General features: G+C 44.7%; 1 protein-coding gene across 1 annotated transcript in view; it reads right to left on the reverse strand.

Annotated features, from left to right (window-relative positions):
- Positions 1–14,111: 14,111 nt before the first annotated feature.
- Positions 14,112–22,656, reverse strand: part of SARDH (sarcosine dehydrogenase) — a 94,286-nt gene continuing 85,741 nt past the window's right edge. Inside the window, exon 21 of the mRNA XM_001505570.5 lies at positions 14,112–15,877. Within this exon, the coding sequence (XP_001505620.3) occupies positions 15,752–15,877 (126 nt within the window). The 3' untranslated portion in view covers positions 14,112–15,751. The remainder of the gene's footprint in view (positions 15,878–22,656) is intronic.

The following is a 22,656-nucleotide window of genomic DNA, read 5'->3' on the forward strand; positions in this document are numbered from 1 at the left end:
TACCTCTGTCTGCCTGTCCTATTTCAAAGGACAGAGTTATTCATTTATTCAATAGTATTTATTGAACACCTACTATGTGCAGAGCACAGTACTAAGTGCTTGGAATATACAGTTCGGCAACAGATAGAGACGATCCCTGCCCAATGACGGGTTTACAGTCTAATCAGGCCAGTGATTTCCACATGGCACCCAAATGGGTGAGTTTTGCATGAAGAAAACAGTCACTTGGCAGCATTTCAAGCCATAAACTGTGGATGTTTTTCTGGAAGCAGGGATGGCATTGTCTAAGCGGGCACCGGGCTAATTCTAGGGCACAAGCTATACCTTGCAGGCAGCAACACAGTCTTCAGTCTCTCCTCCTATTGACAGCAGCAGAGTGAGAGTTTTACTCTTCCAACTAGCTTCGGGCCTCAAATTTAGATTGAACAAACTAGCTACCCTGCAGCTTTGCAGACAAGGGATTGAGGATTAGTAGGCTGAAGGGTTGGGTTCCTGTGGCTGTTAAAGAGTTACAGCCTTAATTTAGTCCTGGATTTTTAAGTGTAGGCCCAGGCTTTAAGGCCAGCAAGATTATCAGGGTATCCCTCTAGACTGTAAGTTCACTGTGGATAGGGAATGTATCTGTTTTATTGCTATATTGTACTCTCCCAAGCGCTTAGTACAGTGCTCTGCACCCAGTAAATGATTAATCAAGTGTATTTATTGAGTCAGATTGACTCTCCTTCCTTCTTTCTTTCTTCTCTCTTCTCTCATCCATGAAGTCACTTCATTTTTCTGGGGCTCAGTTACCTCATCTATAAAATGGGGATTAAGCCTGCCTGGTACCATTATGTCCAACCTGCTTATCTTCTATCGATCTTATTGCTTAGTACAGTGTTTGGCACCTGGTAAGCACTTAACAAATATCATTAAAAAAAATCAAATGCCTAAAGGATACAGATTCATGTGTACGTGAGATATAGAAGGGAGAGTGAAGGGAAAATGAAGGTTTAGTTGTGGAAGGCCTCTTAGAAGAAATTTCATTTTAGAAGGGCTTTAAAGATGGGAAGAGTGGTGGTCTATAGAAGGGGAAGGAAGTACCAGGATAGAGGAAGGATCTGGGCAAGGAGTTGGAGGCGAGATCGAGGTGCAATGAATAGGTTGGCATCAGAGGGGCGGAGTGTATGGGCTGAGTTGTAGTAGGAAATCAGTAAGGTAAGGTAAGAGGGAGCGAACTGAATGAATATCTTAAAATGATGATGAGGCACAGAGAAGTTAAGTGATCTGCCCAAGGTCACACAGCAGGCAAGGGGCAGAGATGGGATTAGAACCCAGGTCCTCTGGGTCCCAGGCATGTGCTCTTCCCACTAGACCTCACTGCTTCACACCACCCTCTGCCCCACAGCAGTTATGTAATGTTCATAATTTATTTAAATGTCTGTCTCCCCCTCTAGACTATAGGCTTCTTGTGGGTAATGAAAATAATAATAATGTTGGCATTTGTTAAGTGCTTACTATGTGCCGAGCACTGTTCTAAGCGGTGGGGGAGATACAGGGTAATCAGGTTGTCCCATGTAGGGCTCACACACTTAATCCCCATTTTACAGATGAGGGAAATGAGGCACCGAGAAGTGAAGTGAGTTGCCCAAAGTCACACAGCTGACAGATGGTGGAGCTGGGATTAGAACCCATGACCTCTGACTCGTAAGCCCGTGTTCTTTCCACTGAGCCAAAAGTGTCTCAAAATGTGTCTCAAATATTACCAACTGTAATTTTTTACTGTCCTAAGTGCTTAATACAGTCCTCGGCACATACTAAGTTCTCAATAAATACCACTGATTGATTAAATGGAGACAAAGAGAAGACCTTAAGCAGGAACAGACACAAAAACTGGTATTGATACATCAGTCAGTGGTATTTATTTAGTGCTAACTCTGTGCAGAGCACTGTACTCAGTGTTTGGGAGAGTAGAGTATAGCTAGTAGACACAATCTGCTGTCAAAGAGCTTACCGTTTCATCGGGGAAGACAGACACTGAAATAAATTACAGATTGGGGGAAGCTACAGACTCTAAAAATGTGAACCTAAGTGCTGTGGGGTGAAGGGAGTAGAGAGAGCATCCAAATGCTTAGTAGGGGAAGACTCACATGGTAGATAACACCGTAATAAAAATCACTGTGACATTTGTTAAGCATTTACTGAGTGAACAGCACTGGGGTAAATATATGATAATCAGGTCACGCACAGTGGAGACGGGGAAATAGAGTGGGGAGGCAAGAGTTTAAAAAGGGAAGGCCTCCTGGAGGAGATGTGATGTTTGCAGGGCTTTGACGATGGAGAAAGTAGTGTCTGCCAGTTGGGAACCGGAAGGGAGTTCCAGGTAAGAGCAAGGGTATGAGAAAGGGATCCATAGTGGAAGAGACAGGATCGAGGCATTGTAACTAGGATAGTATTAGAGGAGTGGAGTGTGCGGACTGGATTGTAGTGGGAAAGGAGTGAGGGTAAGTGGAAAGGAGAGAGCTGATTAAGTGATTTCAAGCCAAAGGACAGGACTTTCTGCTGGATGCATTACCTTGCAGACACTGCCCTGAAGTCAGCAGGAGAGGATCTTGAGGAGAAGTGTGGCTTTATCTTCGGGAGGACTGGGAGAAAACTGAGAAGGATGTATATGGCCAGGAGATCCTAGAGGTAGGCTGATAATAATAATAATGATAATAATGTTGGTATTTGTTAAGTCCTTACTACGTGCTAAGCACTGTTCTAAGCGCTGGGGGAGATACAGGGTAATCAGGTTGTCCCCCATGGGGCTCACAGTCTTCATCCCTATTTTACAGATGAGGTAATTGAGGCAACGGGAAGTGACGTGACTTGCCCAAAGTCCCACAGCTGACAGGTGGCAGAGCCGGAATTAGAACCCATGACCTCTGACTCCTAAGCCCGTGCTCTTTCCACTGAGCCACTCTGCTACTCAATTCCAACCTCCCCAGTCAGTCAATCAGTGATAATAATTGGGCATTTACTTTGTGCAGAGCAATGTACCCAAAGCTTATTTAAATGCTATCAAATCATTTTCGATCTATAGTGACTCTATGGACAAATCCTCTCCAGAATGTTCATTTTCTGCCAGAAAGCTGTTCTGGTATGTGTATCCATGGAGTTTTCCTGCTTCTTCAAATGCCTTTGAATTGTTTCTGTTCCGTAGTGACTAAGCGCTTGGGAGAGTACAGTACAATACAGCAGAATTAGCAGACACGCTCTCTGCCCAAAATGAGCTTACAGTCTAGAGGGGGAGACGGACATTAATTTGAATAAATAATTTGAATATCAAGTGTCCAAAGGTCACAGATCCAAATGCATAGATGACGCAGAAGGGAAAGCAAGCCAAAGAAAATAGGGCTTTATCGGGGAAGACTTCTTGGAGGAGATGTGACCTTAATGATGTTTTGAAAAAGTGTCCATACATAGGAACACTACTAAAAGAACTGGTGGGGCCCCAATTTGGAGCACTAACATGGAGGATTGTCAGGATCTCTCTGTCCTTAGAGAGCTTTAAAATTGAAATAGGTTCCCCCACTATGTCCAGCAGAGTTTACATTAGTATCTGTGTGGACTGTTCCCCTCTAGACTTTAAGTTCACTGGGCACAGGGAACATGTCTTTTAACTCTGCTATATTGTACTCTCCCAAGCACTAAGGTCAGAGCTCTGCCCACAGTAAGCGCTCAATAAATACAACTGACTGATAGATTGGTTAATAGGTAGAACCCTGTAGGCCATCCTGCCCCTTCCGGCTTCGCAGAGGGGTTGCATTCAATTGTGTCCCTCATTGCCCCACAAATAATAATACTAACTGTGGTACTTTTTCAGTGTTTCCTTTGTGTCAAGCAATGTACTAAGTGCTGGGGTATATATTAGGTAATCAGGTCCCACGTGAGGCTCACAGTCTAAGAACTGAATCCCCATTTTTCAGTCGAGGGAAAGAGGCACAGAGAAGTGAGGTGAATTACTTAAGGGCCCAGAGCAGACAAACGGCGAAGCCTGAATTAGAACCCAGGTCCTTTGACTCCCAGGTCCGGGCTCTTTCCATTAGGCCACGCTGCTTCCCCAGTGAACATAAATGGAGGATTTGCTTCTTCCCACTCCATCCCTCACCCACCACCGCCCTCGAGCCTTTCATATTTTGAAACACAATGTGCCTGAAAGAAACCAGCTCCCCGCAAACACGCAGGGGGAGAGGTAGCTGTTATTTAGGTCTGATCAGTTGCTAGGAAATAGATTCCAGGCTATCACACTGGAATTAAGCACTCCTCCAACAATGGCTCAGCTTGCAAAACCCAAGAGAGGATTGTTGCAATCACTCTCACCAGCCCCCTGGGAGCTGATCTTCCCCTGGGGAAGCTCATTTATTGACATTTCAAAGGATTAACAGCCTCGCAGAGAAAATAACATTTTAAAATCTTCATGTGGGATAGTTTTAAGATCAGTCAAGAGAGAAGGAAAGGGGAAGAGAGGAATTGATCCTCTTTTCAAGAGCTGGGGCGGGAGAGGCCAGCTACCCCAGAGATCCAAGCAGAAGGACTACTAGGTCTCTCTCAACTATTAACATGGACCCAGACACCAGGGAATTTAGGGCTGGTTATTTTGTTCTTGTTTTATGGTATTTATTAAGCGCTTATTTCCATCAAATACTGTTCCAAGCTCTGGGGTAGGTACACGTTAATTAGGTAGGACACAGTCTTTGTCCCATATGGGGCTCACAGTCTAAGTAGGAGGGAGACCAGGTAATACCCATTTTACGGTTGAGGAAACTGAGGCAAAGAGAAGTTAAATGGCTTGTCCAAAGTCACACAGCAAGCAACTGGTAGAGCCAGTATTAGAACTGAGGTTCTCTGCCTCCCAGGCCCATGCTCTTTCTTCTAGGACACACTGCTTCTTTATACTGCTTCCCGTTGCTTCCATTGGTGCAAAATAAATCAGTCTATGAGAAGAATTTCATAAAAATGTAAAAGCCAGCCTGCAGGAGAAGACGTTGTAGGCCTGAGTAAAACTCCACAGTCCTTTGACTCAGCAGTGGCTGATGGTGGAGGGAACCGTTAGATTGAAAGATCCTGGGGGGCAGCGACCAGGGACACTGTAAATGCTCAGACCACGCTTTGGTTAGTCATGGTTGAAAATAGTCTTAGGATCTTGGGGAAGAAATGAGTGGAGGCCGGTGGTGGGGAGGGAAATGTCTGGGTATTTTGAAGTCAATCAATAAATAACAGGTAAACCAGACGTAAAGTAATATGCCAGTGATCACATTTGAGTTAACAGCTCAAGTACTTTTTTGGAAAACAGCTGCAGTCACTGGAAGCCACCTCCTCCATCAAACCTTCCCCGACTAATTCACAACTCCCCAGCTGCCTCCTAGCATATAATTGCTATGTTTTTAGCTTTAGTAATAATGGTATTATTTAGTATTTAGTAGTAGTAGTGTTTATGCAGTGCTTACTGTGTCCAAGGCACTATACCAGATGCTGGGAAACAAATACACAGATGAGATGTAAACATTGTCTTTGACTCCCCTGTCCCGGTCAGAAGGGGCTCACAATCTAAGACTTAGGTGGGCAGGGAATATATCTAAGAAAAGGTGAATGAAATTATCAAAGGCAAGGATGATGTTGACTCTGAAAGGAGTAACATGATTTACTAAGATCTAGGGTCACAAGTCACAGCTGCAGTGCCCCCAGAAAGCTGGACACCAATGACCCCAATTACTTCACAGCTGGTGACCTGCCCATCATTCAGAGTGTTAAGAAGGCCCCAGGCTGCTGTTGTCTGAGGCCTTCCCAGGCTGGAGCAGGAGACTATGGGGTTTTTGGTGGCGTGGGGATGGGGCAGCCTCTCTCCCGCTTGGCTTGGGCCTCGGGGGTCTGATGGAAGGAGGGCAGTGCCACTGCTGCTTATTGCTTCTTTTTCCTTAGGCACTCACTATCTTCCACCACTTTTGACTCTGGTGTTACATTGTAAGCTCTTTGAGGGCGAGGAATCATTCAATTAATCAATCAATCAATGATATTTATTGACAGTGTGTGCAGAGCACTTTACTAAGTGCTTAGGAGAGTACAATAAAATCATGTATATTGTGCCTGTTGAATATCCAAACACATTGAGCTCCATGCCTAGCACCTAGTAGGTGCTCAATCAATCAATCAATCATATTTATTGAGCACTTACTGTGTGCAGAGCACAAAAGAAGCAGCATGGCTTAGTGGATAGAGCACAGGACTGGATTCTAATCCCGGCTCTGCACGTCTAATGTGTGACTTTGGGCAAATACCTTCTCTTCTCCGTGCCTCAGTTAAGTCATCTGTAAAATGGGAATAAGAGTTTGAGCCCCATGTGGGCAGGGACTGTGCCTAACCTGATTAACTTGTATCTACCCCAGTGCTCAGAACAGTGCTTGGCACATAGTAAGTGCTTAACAAGTACCATTATTATTATTATTATTTTTATGTTCTTAGGAGAGTACACTACAACAGAATTAGCAGACATGTTCCCTGCCCATAAGGAGCGTTCAATACATAGTAATGATTGATTAACTGTTAGAGCTGCTTCCAAGCCCCTCCCACCCACACCCTGCAGATGCAAGTGGTACATCTCAGCCCCCCCGATAAGGAACTGTGGTGGAGAAAGGTGATGGGAAATACACTGGGGATTTCCAAGCTATAGCCCCGGGCCACGGTGGCCACACTGAGGAAAATCAGCCTTGATGGAATTCATCCAGGGGAGGATGAGGTCCTCAAAGGTAATGCCTGGGAGTGAGGGGAGAAAGCTATTCAGCTTCATAATTGAGGGTGGAGGTGGACCTGCTCCAGGGACAGAACCTCTCTCCCTCCTACACTCTAATCTCTCCGCCCAACTCCCCTCTCCCTCAAAAGAAGCAGATTTGGGTTTCTAAAGAAACTCAGGAATGAATGGAGACTTTTCTCCCACCCCTTTTCCCCCCTTCTCCCCCGGAGGAAGTCACGCTATTGCTTCTGTTGCATGAATAGACTTTAAGAGGATGGCAGGGAACATGAAGAAAGGCATAGACCTATTATGTGGCACCCCCAGTGACAAGCTCATATTCATTTTTAATAATTAACTCCCCTACAGGGCCTTAAAGATCCACTGCTTGCAAATGCACATTTCTTGGCTCAAAATGAGGAAGGAATAAAACAAAGTATGTCATGGATTCTGGCTTTTTCAGAACTTTTTCCCATCCAAAATGGTCTCCCTTTTGCAAAGCCAGGCAACAGGAGCAGGTTGCTGGGAGTAGTATGGGAAAAAAACCATTCATCTGGCATGGATCAGGACTAAACCCCTTCTCGAGTAATATACTTTCTGGAGAAAGGGAATTCCAATTAAGCTTCCCTTCTGAGGGGTTGGGGGCCTTCTCCAGAAGGCCAGGGGTAGCTCCTCCTTGCCATGAACATCTCCCGGATTTGGGAGTCTTTCAAGAGGCTGTGGGCCAGCCTTTGACTGCAGGTACAGGCTGGTGACATTCCCAGAGTGTAAAACGGAGGAAATACATGGTGGGAAAGGGATGAGGGGGAACAGGACACCGAAAAACTTGGAGTTTCCTAGAGCCATGCCTCAGAATCCAGTTCATAACAAGTCCTCAGAAAAGCAGTAATAGTACATATTAAGCATTTAGCATTTGCAGAACATCGTACTAAGTGCTGGGAAAGAATATGTTAACTGGGATAAGACATGAACTCTGACCCTCTGGGAGCTCCCAGTTGAAAAATTGGAGGGCTCACAATGACTTCAGTTTCCACACGCTGTTCCCAGTGGCAGCTTCAGATTTTTATGTGCCATGAGGCAAGAGCCCAAGTGGGAACACGTGGCCTGATGACAGTCTGCCCGGAGAATTCGAACTCTCCTTTCCTCTTCTCTCTCCCCATTCTGGGTGGACCTGACTTGCTCCCTTTATTCATCCCCCTCCCAGCCCTATAGCACTATATCTGTAACACATTTATTTATATTAATGTCTATCTCCCTCATTAGACCGTAAGCTCTTTGTGGGCAGGGAATATTTCTGTTTACTGTTATATCGTACTGTCCCAAGTGCTTAGTACAGTGCTCTGCACAGAGTAAGCACTCAATAAATACGATTGACTAACAGACATAGGATCTTTTGGTCTTGGGATGTTATCAACTTGTGCCCTCCGGCCTAACAAAGAAGAGAGAACTCTCTGGGGCTATTCTCTCCAGTCCTAGGCAGTGCCTGACCCCTCGCTGGGTTTTGAGGAATGGGGCAGGGCGGGTGAAAGACTGAAAAACGGGGGATGGTGGGGGAATGGAGACACTGGAGCTACTGGGGAGTGGGGTTAGGCTTCTCTCCCTGCCCCTTTGCACATCCTGGCCCTGATTCACTCTGGCAGGGAGGGCCTCTCCGTCCACCTGGACTCTCAGGGACACAGCACTGAGTCTCCTCAGCTGTTGGCTTCCAGTGCTCCTCTCTACTGGATGTTTCCCACCCTCCCACTAGCACTCTGCCTCTCGTCCTCATCTGCCCGTCCACTCAGCCCTTCCACCCCCCGTCCCTTTTCTGCGTCCTGCTGCCTATTTCCCCAAACTGGTATCATTGATCGTCCCTACCTGCACCCACATCTCACAGCCCCTCAGTACCAAAATTTAGAAAAGAAATCCGTGGCAGAGACTTCATCTGGGGAACAGGGGGAGTGGATATTAAGACAAAAAATGAAACAAAGATCCTTCTAGACGGTAAGCTCGCCCCTCCAGGTCGTAAGCCGCAACGTGTCTACCACCTCTGTAGAATTGTTATATTGGAATAACAATGCTGCTACTATTACTACTACTACTAATAAAAATAATATTAATGGCATTTTTTAAGTGCTTACTATTTGCCAAGCATTGTACTAAGCACTGGATCGGATACAAGCAAATTGGGTTGGAAACAATCCCTGTCCCACCTGAGGGTCACAGTCTTAATCCCCATTTTACAGATGAGGTACAAAGAAGTGTCTCAGAGAATCGTAGTTTCCCAAGCACTTAGTACAGTGCTCTGCACAGAGTAAGCGCTGAATACATACGATTGCTTGATTGGCTGCCACGCCCATGCAACCCCAGAAGGGGCCGATGGGGACTCGGTCCCTACGTGGCAGCCAACTTGTTGTAGGCTCTAGATTGGTTGGCATCTTCACTATCCCAAGAGGTAACAGTCACAAGTGAGTCAGGAAGCACGCTGCTCCTCTGTCATGTGTCATCCTGAGGCCACCTCTCACCTTCCTTACGGTTTGTAGCCGCACCCGTGAGATTGCTTCCCAGGAATGTCTGTCTCCTGGAATTCAAGGCTTTCCTTCCCCAGGAGGCTTCCTTTGGCAGGTAGACAGCTGGGAGTCTCCCGAGGCAGGCACACTGTGTCAGGAGGAGGAAGGGTTTTGGGCCCGGTCGGCTTCATAGATAGGAAGGTGTAGAAATGAGGCTGGGGAGGGACTAGAGAGACACCGATGTACTGAAAATCAGGGCAAATCAATCAGTCATATTTGTTGAGCCCTTACTATGCACAGAGTACTGTACTAAGCACTTGGGAGAGTGCAACCTGGAGAGAGTAAGGTGAGGAAGAAGGAAGAGGTGGGACACTAATTGCTGAACGCTTCCATGAGAAATCTGTGACGACTATCCCATCACAGTAGCGGCCTAGAGGAAAGAGCACAGGACTGGAAGTCAGAGGATCTGGGTTCCAGTCCTACCTCTGCCAGTGGCTGGCCAGGTGGCCCTGGGGTAAATTACTTCATTTCTCTGTGCCTCAGTTTCATCATCTGTAAAATGGGTATTCATTGCATGTTCTCCCTCTTGCTTAGACTGTGAGCCAGATAGCGGGAAGAGTCAATGTCCCACCTGATTATCTTGCACCTAGGCCAGCACTTAGTACAGTGCTTGACAAATAGTGAGCATATAACAAATACCACCATGATTAGTGACACTTGGCGGGGGCTAAAATCTCATGGTCCAATGCCTCTGTGCAAAAGTCCCATGTTCCATATCAGGTCTTTTCAAGCCAAGGAAAGCTTTAATAACTCCAAGGGACCCAGGAATTGACTTTTGTATCCTTTAGATTATTATTATTGTACTTAAGTGCTTACTGTGTGCCAAGCACTGGTCTAAGCACTGGGAAATACAGGTTAATCAGTCTGTACACAGTCCCCACACGGCATGAGGCTCACAGTTTAAATAGGAGTACGATTTAATCCCCATTCTACAGATGAGGTAATTGAGGAACAGAGAAGTTAAGTAATTTGCCCAAAGTCACACAGCAGACATATGGCAGAACTGGGATTAGGACCCAGGTCCTCTGATTCCCAGACCCAGGCTCTAGCCACTAGGCCACGTGTCTTGCGGGCAAGGGAGGTATATATTAATTCTGTTCAATTGTCTTCTCCCGAGCACATACTAAGCACTCGATGAATACAGTTGATGGATTGGTAGACACTACATTCCATTGCCTTCTGCCTTGGGACATTGGGAACACTTTTTTTTGTATATTGGGATTCTAATCATTCTGAAAGATAGAGACTGAGTAATGCTACTCTGAAAGTACTGCTACTCTGAAAGCACCTTCCTCCCAGGGGATGCAGAAAGGGATTGTGCATGTCCTTGAGAGATAATGGATCTGGGGTTCAGAGGACCTGGTTCTCCTGATGGCTTTGTCACTGGTCTATTGTGACAGCTTGGGCAAGTCACTTGACCTCTCTACCTCAGTTTCCTCATTTATTCAATGGGGAGAAGAGTTCTTAACTCTCCATACCTTACAGGGATGTCGTGTGGACAAAATGAGAAGAGTAATATGGAAGTGCTCTGGGAAAACAGGGCAATACAAAGTCAAGACATTCGGTCTGATTCTTCTCATTTTACAAGTATGGAAACTGAACCCAGAGCCAGGCAAATGACTTGTCCAAGGTCACAGAGCCAGAGTCAGTGACAGAGCTGGGCAGAGCCATGGAGATTGGATCCTGCGAGTGGCAGGCTAACAATATTATCAACACTTCCATAGCACTTTTTCTTTGCCAAACGCCTCATAAACATTTTTATGAGCTACTCAGGAAGCAGCAGTCCAGGAAGGGTGCCAGCAAAATACGCTTACGGAGTGAAGCGCTTTACGCTGGTGCCATGTTGATAGACTCTGGGGTGCTTGAATCATTGTGAGAGAGGGAGGGAGGATGGTGGAATCAATAGGCTTTAGACTGCTGGGCCTCTCACTTCATTATCTCAGATTGACACCTCATTCCGGCTGTGCTCTTGCTCATATATCAAGAAAAGACCCTGGTGATGTTGTGTGTTTAATTGGGTCTATGGCAGCTTCCATGTTACAACTCCCTAGCCTGGCTGTGACAGAGTCCTGACAGAAGCGTTATTTATAACCACTGGGATGTACATGGAGTTTGGTCGGGGCTTGATCTTTGAGGAGCTGGTTTAGAAGTGGAGATATAGTTGGGACAGTGGCCCGGATATCTCAATCCCACCAGGTCAGATAGTAACCTCACTCTCTCCCCCATCCCATCCTGGATTAGGGGCTACAGCTACTTGCATGCATATTAGACCTGAGAGGTATTGGCAAGTCTCTGGAGAAAATGAGAAGTCCAAAGTAGGAGAGAGGGTTGCTAATTAGGCTCCCCCTTGACCCACTCTTCAGGTATCCCTGAATTTTTAATTTCTGCATCTGACCCTGTGTGGGGAAGAGCAAAAGGAGGGGGAAGAGTACTAGGAAATTTTGGTTCCTAACCCTGGAGCCCCCAGGGAGAACTGGAAGCTGGGGAGGCAGGTGCCAGGTGGGTCTGTTAAAAAAAAATCCCTCTGCCCTCAGCTTCTTTTTCCCCAATCTAGGAGTTTTGTCCTCCTGACCACTCCTTTTGCCGGTGACTTTTGACTTTATTGAGCACCAAAAGAAGTGTGTTTATCCACTCCCTCCCTTTGATTCATAGGGACCTGAGCAAATTCTGGAGAAAGGGAGGGTTCCTGCAGGGATTCAGAAAGATCATCATTCCTTGATCAGTTTCACTAAAGTGCTCCAGACTGAATGGTCATTGAATCCTCCCATTTCTCCCCTAAATGAGGAACTAAAAATAAGAAATTTGAGGAGTGCAGAGAGGGTTATACTTATGGAAGAGGTTACCAGATTTGGCCTAGGGCAGAATGAGAGAAGTTGGCTTTAGGTTGCCTAATAATGATCACAATACCTCAGATCAGATGATCCTTAAAAAGAAAACCGATCCACCCTCCTGCCTCAGTGGAGCTGTGGAACCTCTCATCCTCTGGCCTTTGTTTCAAGATTTCCAGAGATGAAGACTCCACCAAGTCCCAGGGTGAAGAGCATGGTGAACAGAGAAAGCAGCCTGGCTCAGTAGAGAGAGCATGGGCCTGGGCTTCAGAGAACCTGGGTTCTAATTCTGACTAATTCAAACATGTAGGCAGTGTGATCTTGGATGTCAATTCACTTCTCTGTGCCTCAGTAACCTCGTCTGTAAAATGGGATTTAAGTCTGGGTGCCCAAACTATCTTGTATCTACCCCATGCTTCATACAGTGCTTGGCACATAGTAAGCACTTAAATACCATTTTTAAAAAGCCAAACAACCACCACCTTCATGGGCAGCTCAAGCCCATTTCCTCTCCCTTGGCACTTGGGAGTGCCTCAGCAATACAGTATCTTCATTTATTTCAACACAACTTAAAAAGTACCTCTCCTCCAAGTGGTCTTCCTCACTAAGCCCTTATTTCCTCTTCTCCCACTCCCTTCTGTATCATTCTTGCACTTGGATTTGCAGCGTGGCTTAGTGGAAAGAGCCCGGGCTTGGGAGTCAGAAGTCATGGGTTCTAATCCCCCCTCTGCCACTTGTCAGCTATGTGACTTTGGGCAAGTCACTTAATTTCTGTGTTTCTCAGTTACTTCATCTGTAAAATGGGGATTAAGACTGTGAGCCTCACGTGGGACAACCTGATTACCTTGTATCTATCCCAGAACTTAGAACAGTGGTTAGCAAATAACGCTTAACAAATACCATCATTATTATCTCTCCCTCAGCCCCACAACACTTATGTACTGTTTGTAATTTTATTTATATTGTTTGTACCCCCCTCCAGACTAAGTTCACTGTGGGAAGGGAACATGTCTACCAAATCTGTTGTATTGTAGTCTCCCAGCTCTCAGTACAGTGCTCTGCAGGCAGTAAGTTCCCACTAAATATGATTGAATGACTGACCTCTGTTGAATAACCCTTCAGTTTTCTCTTCTCCAGGCTGAAAAACAGCTTCTTAACTGGTCACACTAGCTCCACTACCAGTAATCAAAGGAGATGGGGGAAACGTCCTTCCCCTGGAGATCTAGGAGAAATGGATAGAGACTGGTGCAGCATAGGTCAAGGGGAGGCCTTCCTTCCCATGATAGTTTCTGTACCTTGGACTAAGTTACTGGGGGACATGGAAACAGTTTTTAGGTTCAGTCAGCAGGAGAATGGAGATGCTGACCCTTAAATCCAATGACAATTTACCAAGCTACTATAACTTCTAGGACTTTCCAATCTGGTGAGGATTCCGTCTTCTGAACAAAGGAATAAACTGACACAGGATGGGGAATGTACTGCATGGTTTCATCTCTGAACTAAAAAGAGTATGGCAAACCAAATGACTCAGGACCAAATATTTCCCCATGGGTTTGTATTCTGTGGGAAGGATCTGTAGGGTGAATTTGGTTCCGGATATCCCTCTGGATAATCTGTCTGCAGCAGGTGATTTCAGTAAAGGTCATCTTTGGAAGTCAAGAGGCCTCTGTCTCCATTCTTCAGTTTACCGCTTAAGTCGGCTCCCCCTGGGAAGGCTTGAGAGCACACTAGGGGTTTTAAGAGGGAGAGTGTTGCATAAAACTTAAATAGGGAATTTCTCCTTCTCTGCAGCCAGATGGTCTTTCTTCAGCCCCTAAGTCTCTCACCCCTTCCTGCCAGGACAGCTCTTCAACCCTGGGAATACTGCAGGTGTTATTTCCATCTGAAACACATTAGTGCACTCTTAGCTAGATTCCCACAATAGCCTTTTCCTGACTGTGTCCAAGCATGGCCTAATTACCTCTTAAAAAATTTGCCCAGAAGTACAAATGAGTTATTTCCCAGTGTTTCCTTTATTAGACAAATCTGCTCCTGCTCAGGCTATGGCAATCTAGCACCGTTTGTGTGAAACAGAAAAGAACCAGAGGCTTACAGAAGCTCTAACTCTGAATGAGATCATTTTTGAAAGAGAAAAATCTGTCTTGCATTCATCTTCTGGAAACAGCTCACCCAAGATCAACAATGCGAGTCAGTCCTCTAGGGCTGTGGGTTTAGATGTCCATCAGCAAAAGGAGAATTTCCAGCCCAATAGGATCAGCAACTGCTTGATTCCCGGCACGATTAGAATGATTTCGACTAAGTCACTATGTCTTGGTTGGAAGCTGAAAGTTGGACAGGTTAAATAATAATTGTGTTATTTGTTAAACACTTACTATGTGCCAAGCACTGTACTATGCTCTGGGGTAGATAAAAGACAATCAGGTTCCGCATGGGGCTCAGTCTAAATTGGAAGGAAAAACATACCTTGAATCCCCATTTTGCAGATAAAGGAACTGAGACACAGAGATGTGAAGTGACTTGTCCAAGGTCACTCAGCAGTAAGTAGCAGAGCCAGGATTAGAACACAGGTGCTCTGACTCCCAGGCCTGTGCTCTTCCCACTAGGCCACACTGCTTCTCAAGAGATGGATAAGGCAAAGAAATTCCAGAGACTCTATGCCAGCCTATCTGCGGAAGAGGCAAGGGTTAGTTCATGGTGGACAATTCAGGGTGTCAAGAAAAATATCTCACCAAAATGAATGGGCCACTATTCTGGTAGTTCTGATTTTTCAGATCCAGCCATAATCTCCTGCTCAGTTCCTAGGCAACAAGGATGCCCAGTAAGTTGTTTGCCTCTTTGGGGAAGTAAAGACCTGATACTGCGAGCATATTTTCAAGGGATATCATTTACTGGAGGATTAGGATTCCATTGACTACTTTTACTACTTAATATTCCCTGAGATGGACTTCTGAAAGGAGTCCAAACAAGAATAGTTTTCTGGACCTACAGATTTTGCTTCAGTTGTATTTATTGTGCACTTACTGTGTGCAGAGCCCTCTGCTAAGCACTGTTTCCTCAGTGATTTCTCATGTGGGGATGTGTGTGAAAATTTGATGGGTTATTACTAGGTCATTGAATTCTGAACCTAAACCTTATTAAAGTTCTGGATTAGACCTGCTCCTTGCAGTTTTCATTTTAACCACAGGTAACACATTGAATAACCTTTACACTCTAATCTCCTTGAGGGCAGAGAACATATCTACCAATTCGTTATATTGTACTATCTCAAGTGCTTAGTACTGTACTCTGCACTAAGTGTACAAGAAATACAATTGATTGTTTGGGTCAGTCTCCTTTTCAATCCTAGTGGTCCCCTTAGAACTCGTTGTGAAGATTGCCCCAGGATAGAGTTAGCAAACAGTTGTCTTGAAGTCCTGGGATTTCTTCCACATTTTTATAGGAGAGGCAGCCTGTGGATCCTGGGATGTTTCTTTGGGGAAGTAGGGAACAAATCCCTCCAGAATGTGGATCTGGATGCTCCCTCTTGGAATGGCCGGGAATGCTTCCTTAGATTTCACCCTATTTTTCAGCAATACTTGTGTTTCCCCAGTTCACTGACAATTCAAGTCCCTCGCCTCCGAATTTGGCCATCAGTAAATCCCCTTTATCCTCTTGTTGTCAGGGTCGAAAGGGGACTTGACGTGAGCTTGGGCTGGGTAGCTCACCCCCATCCTCTCCAGGGCATAGTCACCACTTTTCACAAACTCCAGGGAGACCTAAAGGGGAAGAGAAAAGAGAGGACATTGGACAAGTGCTTAGTTTAGTGCTCTGCACACAGTAAGCGCTCATAAATGATTGAATAATTGACAAGGAGTTCTCAGTGCTAGGGGTTAGAACAAAGCAGATTTCCCTAAATGGATGCCAGCAACTCCTGCCACTAAGTGACCAGGGTCAACTTTAAGGGTCGAGCCTCACCTCTACACGCTGGGCCTGGCAAGCTGTATTCCTCCCCTATTGGACTTTGTTGAGTTCCCACACTGAAAATCTTTGGCTAGGGAGAACCAAACTGACTTCTAAGTAAAATTACCTGTCTAAAAAGATAAAGTGTGTGTTTTGAGGTTTTCCACCCTTAGGTCTCACCCTATTATTAATAATACTAATAATTGTGGTGTTAAATACTTTCTATGTACCAGGTACTGTACTAAGCACTGGGGTAGACACAAGCAAATAGGGTTGGACACAGTTCCTGTTCCACCTGGGGCTCGCAGTCTCAATCCCCATTTTAGCAGGCACAGAGAAGTGAATTGACTTGCCCATGGTCACAGCAGACAAGTGGCAGAACTGGGTTTAGAACCCACGACCTTCAGACTGCTGGGCCCATGACTAGCCTTATAACATTCATATAGTAGAACCTTGGCGACAAAAAAATAGTTGGAGTTTTGGTGACAGAGGGCAAGCTTATGTATTTACAATGGTATTTGTCAAGCACTAGTCCAAGATCTCGGGTTGATACAAGTTAAAATTGGACATAGTCCTTGACCCACATGAGGCTCATAGTAGGAGGAGAACAGGTATTTAATTCAGTTGAGGAAACTGAGACACAAAGAGAAGTTAAGTAACCTGCTCAAGGTCACACAGCAGACAGTGGCAGAGCCGGGATTACAACCCAGGTCTTCTGTCTCCCAGGTCCATGGTCTTCCCACTAATCCACACTGCTTCCCGTGTATCTGCAGGACAGGTCAGCTCAAGCTCTTCCTTCACCCCACTAGATATGTCTAGATTTCTGAACTTCAATAGTATGAATTCAAATATTTTGCTGCCTCCTGGGGTTGGTCATTCAATCATTTTATTGAGCTTGTATTGTATTGAGTGCTTGGGAGAGTACGACCATAAACAGACACATTCCCTGCCCACATGAGCTTATAGTTTAGACTTGGGGGAGACAGACAATATAAATAAATTACATATATGTACATAAGTGCTGTGGGGCTGGAGGAGAACAAAGGGAGCAAGTCAAGGTGACACAGAAGGGAGTGGGAGAAGAGGAAGGGGGGGAGGTCTCCCTAACATGATTTCAAATAGGAATGTTTCTCCTTGAGACCCCAACTATGCTAATTCTGGGAAAACTACCCAGCAAGCCAGAAGCATTTCCATTTAACTGGCAAGCTATTTTTTTTTTTTATAAATATATGATTAGCAAAGCCAGGTGCAGATACAGACAGGCAGAGAAATGAAAGTCAAATTAAATTCTTGTCCTAAAGGGACCAAGCAAATGCAGTCAGGGTGACACAAATAACTTCCCAGACATTTGTCTGCTGGAATTCAGCTCTACTTCCCTATTGCTCTTTTCCCCAGCTTGGCTTTCCTGGGCACAAGCAGCCGCTGAATCCAGGACTGGTCAGCCCTACTTGGGAAGGAGTGGAGGAGTGAGACTCACAGCAACCTGTTGTGTGATGTTACATTTGGGCTACTTATAATTACTTTATCAGTGAGAAAGAATATTTTGGGCCAGTTAAAAAAATAACTAAAGTGATGACCCATTGGAAGAGTATCTTTTCCCCCAGTTCTATGTGATTGAACTGAAACACTCCAGCTATGAAAATGCCTTAGACAAATAGCTTTGGGTTTGCAGAGAACTGTAGAGGTAGATAGGCACATACATCATAAGGGTGAATGGCAGAAGTTTCTTTTTCCATATGCACATCATTTTCTGACAACAAAGGGATTCCATCCTTGATAACTGTTGTGTGAAGAAAAAGCTCATGCTATAGATGCAGAACCAGGGCAAATTATTTATTCCTACATAGCAATGGAGCTTGAGCGTGGGAATCAAAGTCATGGGTTCTAATCGCAGCTCTGCCGCTTCTCTGCTGAGTGAATTTTGGCAAGTCACTTTGTTTCTCTGTGGCTCAGTTACCTCATCCGTAAAATGGAGATTGAGACTGTGAGCCCCACCTGGGACAGGGACTGTGTCCAACCCTATTTGCTTATATTCACCCCAGAGCTTAGTACAGTGACTGGAACATTGTAAGCACTTAAATACCACCGTTTCATAGATACAAGCTGTTGGAAGAATGTTCCCTAAGGTCAATATCATCTTGCCTCCTCCTACCTCACCTCCCTTCTCTGTCTACAGCCCACCCCGCACACTCTGCTCCTCAGCTGTTAGCCTCCTCACCGTGCCTCGTTCTCGTCTGTTCCGCTGTCGACTCCTGGCCCACATCCTATCTCTGAACTGGAATGCCCTCCCTCCTCACATCTGCCAACTAACTCTCTTCTCCTCTTCAAAGCCCTGAGGGCTCACCTCCCCCAGGAGACTTTCCCAGATTGAGCCCTCCCTATTCCTCTGTTCCTCCTCCCCTCTCCATTGCCCCTACTCCTTCCCTCTGCTCTACCCCCTTCTTGTGTATATTTGTACATATTTCTCTATTTTATTAATGATGTGTATTTATCTATGATTCTATTTATCTATTTTGATGGTATTGATGCCTGTCTACTTGTTTTGTTTTGTGGTCTGTCTCCCCCTTCTAGACTGTGAGCCCATTGTTGGGTAGGGATTGTCTATCTGTTGCCGAATTGTACTTTCCAAGCACTTAGTACAGTTCTCTGCACACAGTAAGTGCTCAGTAAATAAATAAATGATGGTATTTGTTAAGCGCTTACTATGTGCAAAGCACTGTTCTAAGCGCTGGGGGATACAAGGTAATCAGGTTGTCCCACGCGGGGCTCAGTTTTAATCCCCATTTTACAGATGAGGTAACTGAGGCACAGGGAAGTTAAGTGACTTGCCCAAAATCACACAGCTGGCAAGTGGCGGAGCCGGGATTCGAACCCATGAACTCTGACTCCCAAGCCCGTGCTCTTTCCACTGTACCACACTGCTTCTCAGTACGACTGAATGAATCATTTTAGTTATCTACTGAATCTAGTACCCCAAAGTGATTTATATACAAAGTCGACCATCCCAGAATTCAATCTCTGACAGTGGTACCAAATGTACAGTTGCAATCCATGTTCAAGGAAGACGCTACTGACGGTTAATCTGTGAGTGCACGTGTGACTGAAAAGACCAAATCAGGATCCACAATCCTGGCTCCATTATACACTGAAAAAGATTGCCCCTCACTGTGTTGTCATGTTTGATGTTTGTAGCACCTGAAACTGTTTCCTCCTCCGTAGCAGTGTGCTGTGCTAGTCTAACCTTGATAGTTGACTCCCACTTTGCACCTGGGATGCAGCTTTGTCTAAGATTTTATTTTAACATGTAGTTAAAGTGTTTCCTTTAATTGTGCTTCCCATTCCCATTCAAAAGTTGTTGGAATATACTGATGTGGCTTTTTCTCCTCACACATCCCACCTAGTGTACCTGGGTTGAGGTGAGCATAGCTTTGATGCTAGGGGACCAGTTATGTTCCAGAACTTCACTGAATGGGATCTTGTCTTGTCACTTGACTTTGAATACAGCCCATAAATAGTGCTGATAGATCTGCTAGTAAGCGCTCAATAAATACGAGTGAATGTATGAATCTGCTCATGGGTTTCAAAGCTGTAGAGAGGTTTAGACAACAGCCCCAGCTCTGAAGACCCAGTTTGGTCTAGATCTTGATGTTACACTCACACCACACTTCATTTGCCAGTTTCCCAAAGGACATGCTAGTCTTGATTGTGTTTTCAACCTTTCTGTCTCTCCTTCCATCATTAGTGTGTTGCCTAGATAAGTATTCTTCCTGGGACAGCATTTAACTCTGTGTGGCCAATATAAATTTTTGGCTATGTGTAATAGGACTCTCCTGGTGCAGCATGAGTTGTTTTTAAATGGTATTGTTAGGCGTTTACTAAGTGCCAGATACTGCACCAAGCACTGAGGTATATATAAGCCAATTCGGTTGGACATAATCCATGTCCCATATGGGGATCACAGACAATCCTCATTTTACAGATAAGGTAGCTGAGGCATAGAGAAGTTAAATGACCTGCCCAAGGACAACAGCAGATAAGTGGTGGACTTGGGAATAGAACCAAGGTCCTTCTGACTCCCAAATCCCTGCTCTATCAACTTGACCACACTGTTTCTCTTTTTGTGAATTAACAAGGTATTGGATACCCTTCTTGACCCCATTTATAACATTCTTTATTTTTCCCTTTATTAATTCATCATGGATCTATATTTATATCTTGTCCATGAACTTTGATATTGAAATCTCAAACTATGACACAAAATGAATGCAGGCTGAGCAGATATGCCACAAAATAGCTATAGAAACAGGTCCATAGGCATAATTACCATGTCGTGGATCAACTGATTTGCTATGATTAACTCCTTGCTTATTGGACTGTCAACACCACAATAGTCCACAACCTTGTGTCCAGTGCCATTTCTATCCTTATAGGCTCTATACCATACTAATGAGCTCCTATTAGAAACAAATATTCACACAGCTTCCCAGATCGATTATAACAGTGGAGATGAATCGAAAAACCTTTCTTCTGGGAATCAGCCCCAAGTCTCTCACAAAGTATCTGTTCTCTTTTCCTAATGTCCATTCAAAAGAGTGGTGGGGGAGAGGCAGAGTTTATTATCTGCATTCTACAGATTGGAAATTTGAGACAGAGGTCAGGGGGCTTGAAAGGGAGTGTCACAGAAAAGGTTGCAAAGCTAAGCCAAACTGAGGCAAAGGCCTAGATTCCCTGATTCCTCACAGCTATACCTGGAGGACAAACTAGATCAAAGGACCTCTCCTGGAACATTCATTCATATTTATTGAACACTTACTGTGTGCAGAGCACTGTACTAATCACTTGGAAAGCACAATTCAGCAACAGAGACAATCCCTACCCAACAGGTTCACAGTCTAGAAGTGGGGGGGACAGACATCAAAACAAGTAGGCAGGCATTAATAACATCAGTATAGATTTATATACATATCATTAGTAAAAGAGAATAAATATGTACATATATACACAAGTGCACAGACCCCCTAGACAGACATTCAAACTGGCCATATCACAAGAAAAACAGTTCCACAAACTTCACTCCTCCGACACCAACCTGCCCACTCTCCCTCCAACTCAACTGTTTTGCCGTCAACACCTACCCAGTGCCTTCTCATTGGCCTGGAACTCCCTCCTCATTCAATTATATTTATTGAGCACTTATTGAGTGCAGAGCACTGTACTAAGTGCTTGGGAAAGTATAATAGAGCAATAATGAGAGACAATCTCTGCCCACAATGAGCTCACAGTCTATCCTATAGATTATTCTCCCCACCTTCAAAGCCCTCTGAAAATCCCATCTCCTGCAAGAGGCCTTTCCTAATTAAGCTCTTATTTCCCTATTAGTCTTCCCTCCTGGAGCACTTCTGATAGATACCCCATCCCTCCAGCATTTATGTAAATATCCTTACACCCTACCATTTCTCCTAGCAAAAATATATTTTTTATATCTGTTCCCCCACTTCTAAACTGTAAGATCCTTGTGGGCAGGGATTACAACTAAAAACTCTAATATATTATATTCTCCCAAGCTCTTAATACAGTACTCTGTAAGTACCATAAGTACTCAATAAATACCAGACTGATGAAGTCACCTCTCTTTGTGGTGTGTTTCCCTAATTTCTAGTCTTCCCAGGTTTTATCCCTCAACTTCCACACTACTCTACAACTTGAGGAGTTGTACACTCACTATCTCCTTTCTGTAACATTCACTTTGCTTATTTGTCCTATTAACTTTAAATACTTGCTCAAGTTCCTATCCCCTCATCTCCCCATTTATAAATTAACACTTGTTTCCCCCAGTAGATTATAAACCCTCCAAGGGTAAGGTTCAGGGCTACAAACTATTGCACTCTCCCAAGCATTTAGTATAGTGCTCTGTACAGAGTATTTACTCAGTAGACACAATAGATCGACCAAAGGCAAAATGCAGGAAAACACTGTACCCTTCCTACCCTTATGTTCATGGTTTCTTCTAATCCAGAATGAGGAACAGAGATTATTACCTTGAAAAAAAAGTTTCCTCTGGAGTCAAATCTTCTTTAGAATGTGGCTTTCTCATTTCAGGAACCACCCCTCACATCAACCTTGACTCTTTACCTTGCCCCACACCAATTCTCTGAAGCTTGCTGGCTTATTTATTTATTTATTCATTCATGCAACCATCCCCTCCCACCAGAATCTTAATCTACCTGAATATGGCAAAGCAGTTTATATAAACACACTGACCATCCTCTCTCTCTCTCTCTCCTTCCCTCCGCTGCTCTCCTCTTCCCATTAAACCTCCTGCAGATGCAATTAGCATGTAAATCAGGTGGGAGTATCATACCCATCTGGGAGATTAATGCCACACATTAACATCCGCTTAATGAACTATGGCTTTCCTCAGGAACCATTAGTGTCTATGCTGCTCAGGGAAGCTAGAGCTTTGGCATTAAGGCAGCTGTAGTGCTGGAAGAAAGAAAGGGGTGGGTGGGAGAGGATTATAAAGAGAGGCCACCCACATCTGCTGCTGCTCTCTTGCTGTCAGTTTTGATAGCATTTAATTTGGAGTTAATAAAGC

The sequence above is a fragment of the Ornithorhynchus anatinus genome, chromosome 4, assembly GCF_004115215.2.
Source record: "Ornithorhynchus anatinus isolate Pmale09 chromosome 4, mOrnAna1.pri.v4, whole genome shotgun sequence".
NCBI classification, from domain to species: Eukaryota; Metazoa; Chordata; class Mammalia; order Monotremata; family Ornithorhynchidae; genus Ornithorhynchus; species Ornithorhynchus anatinus.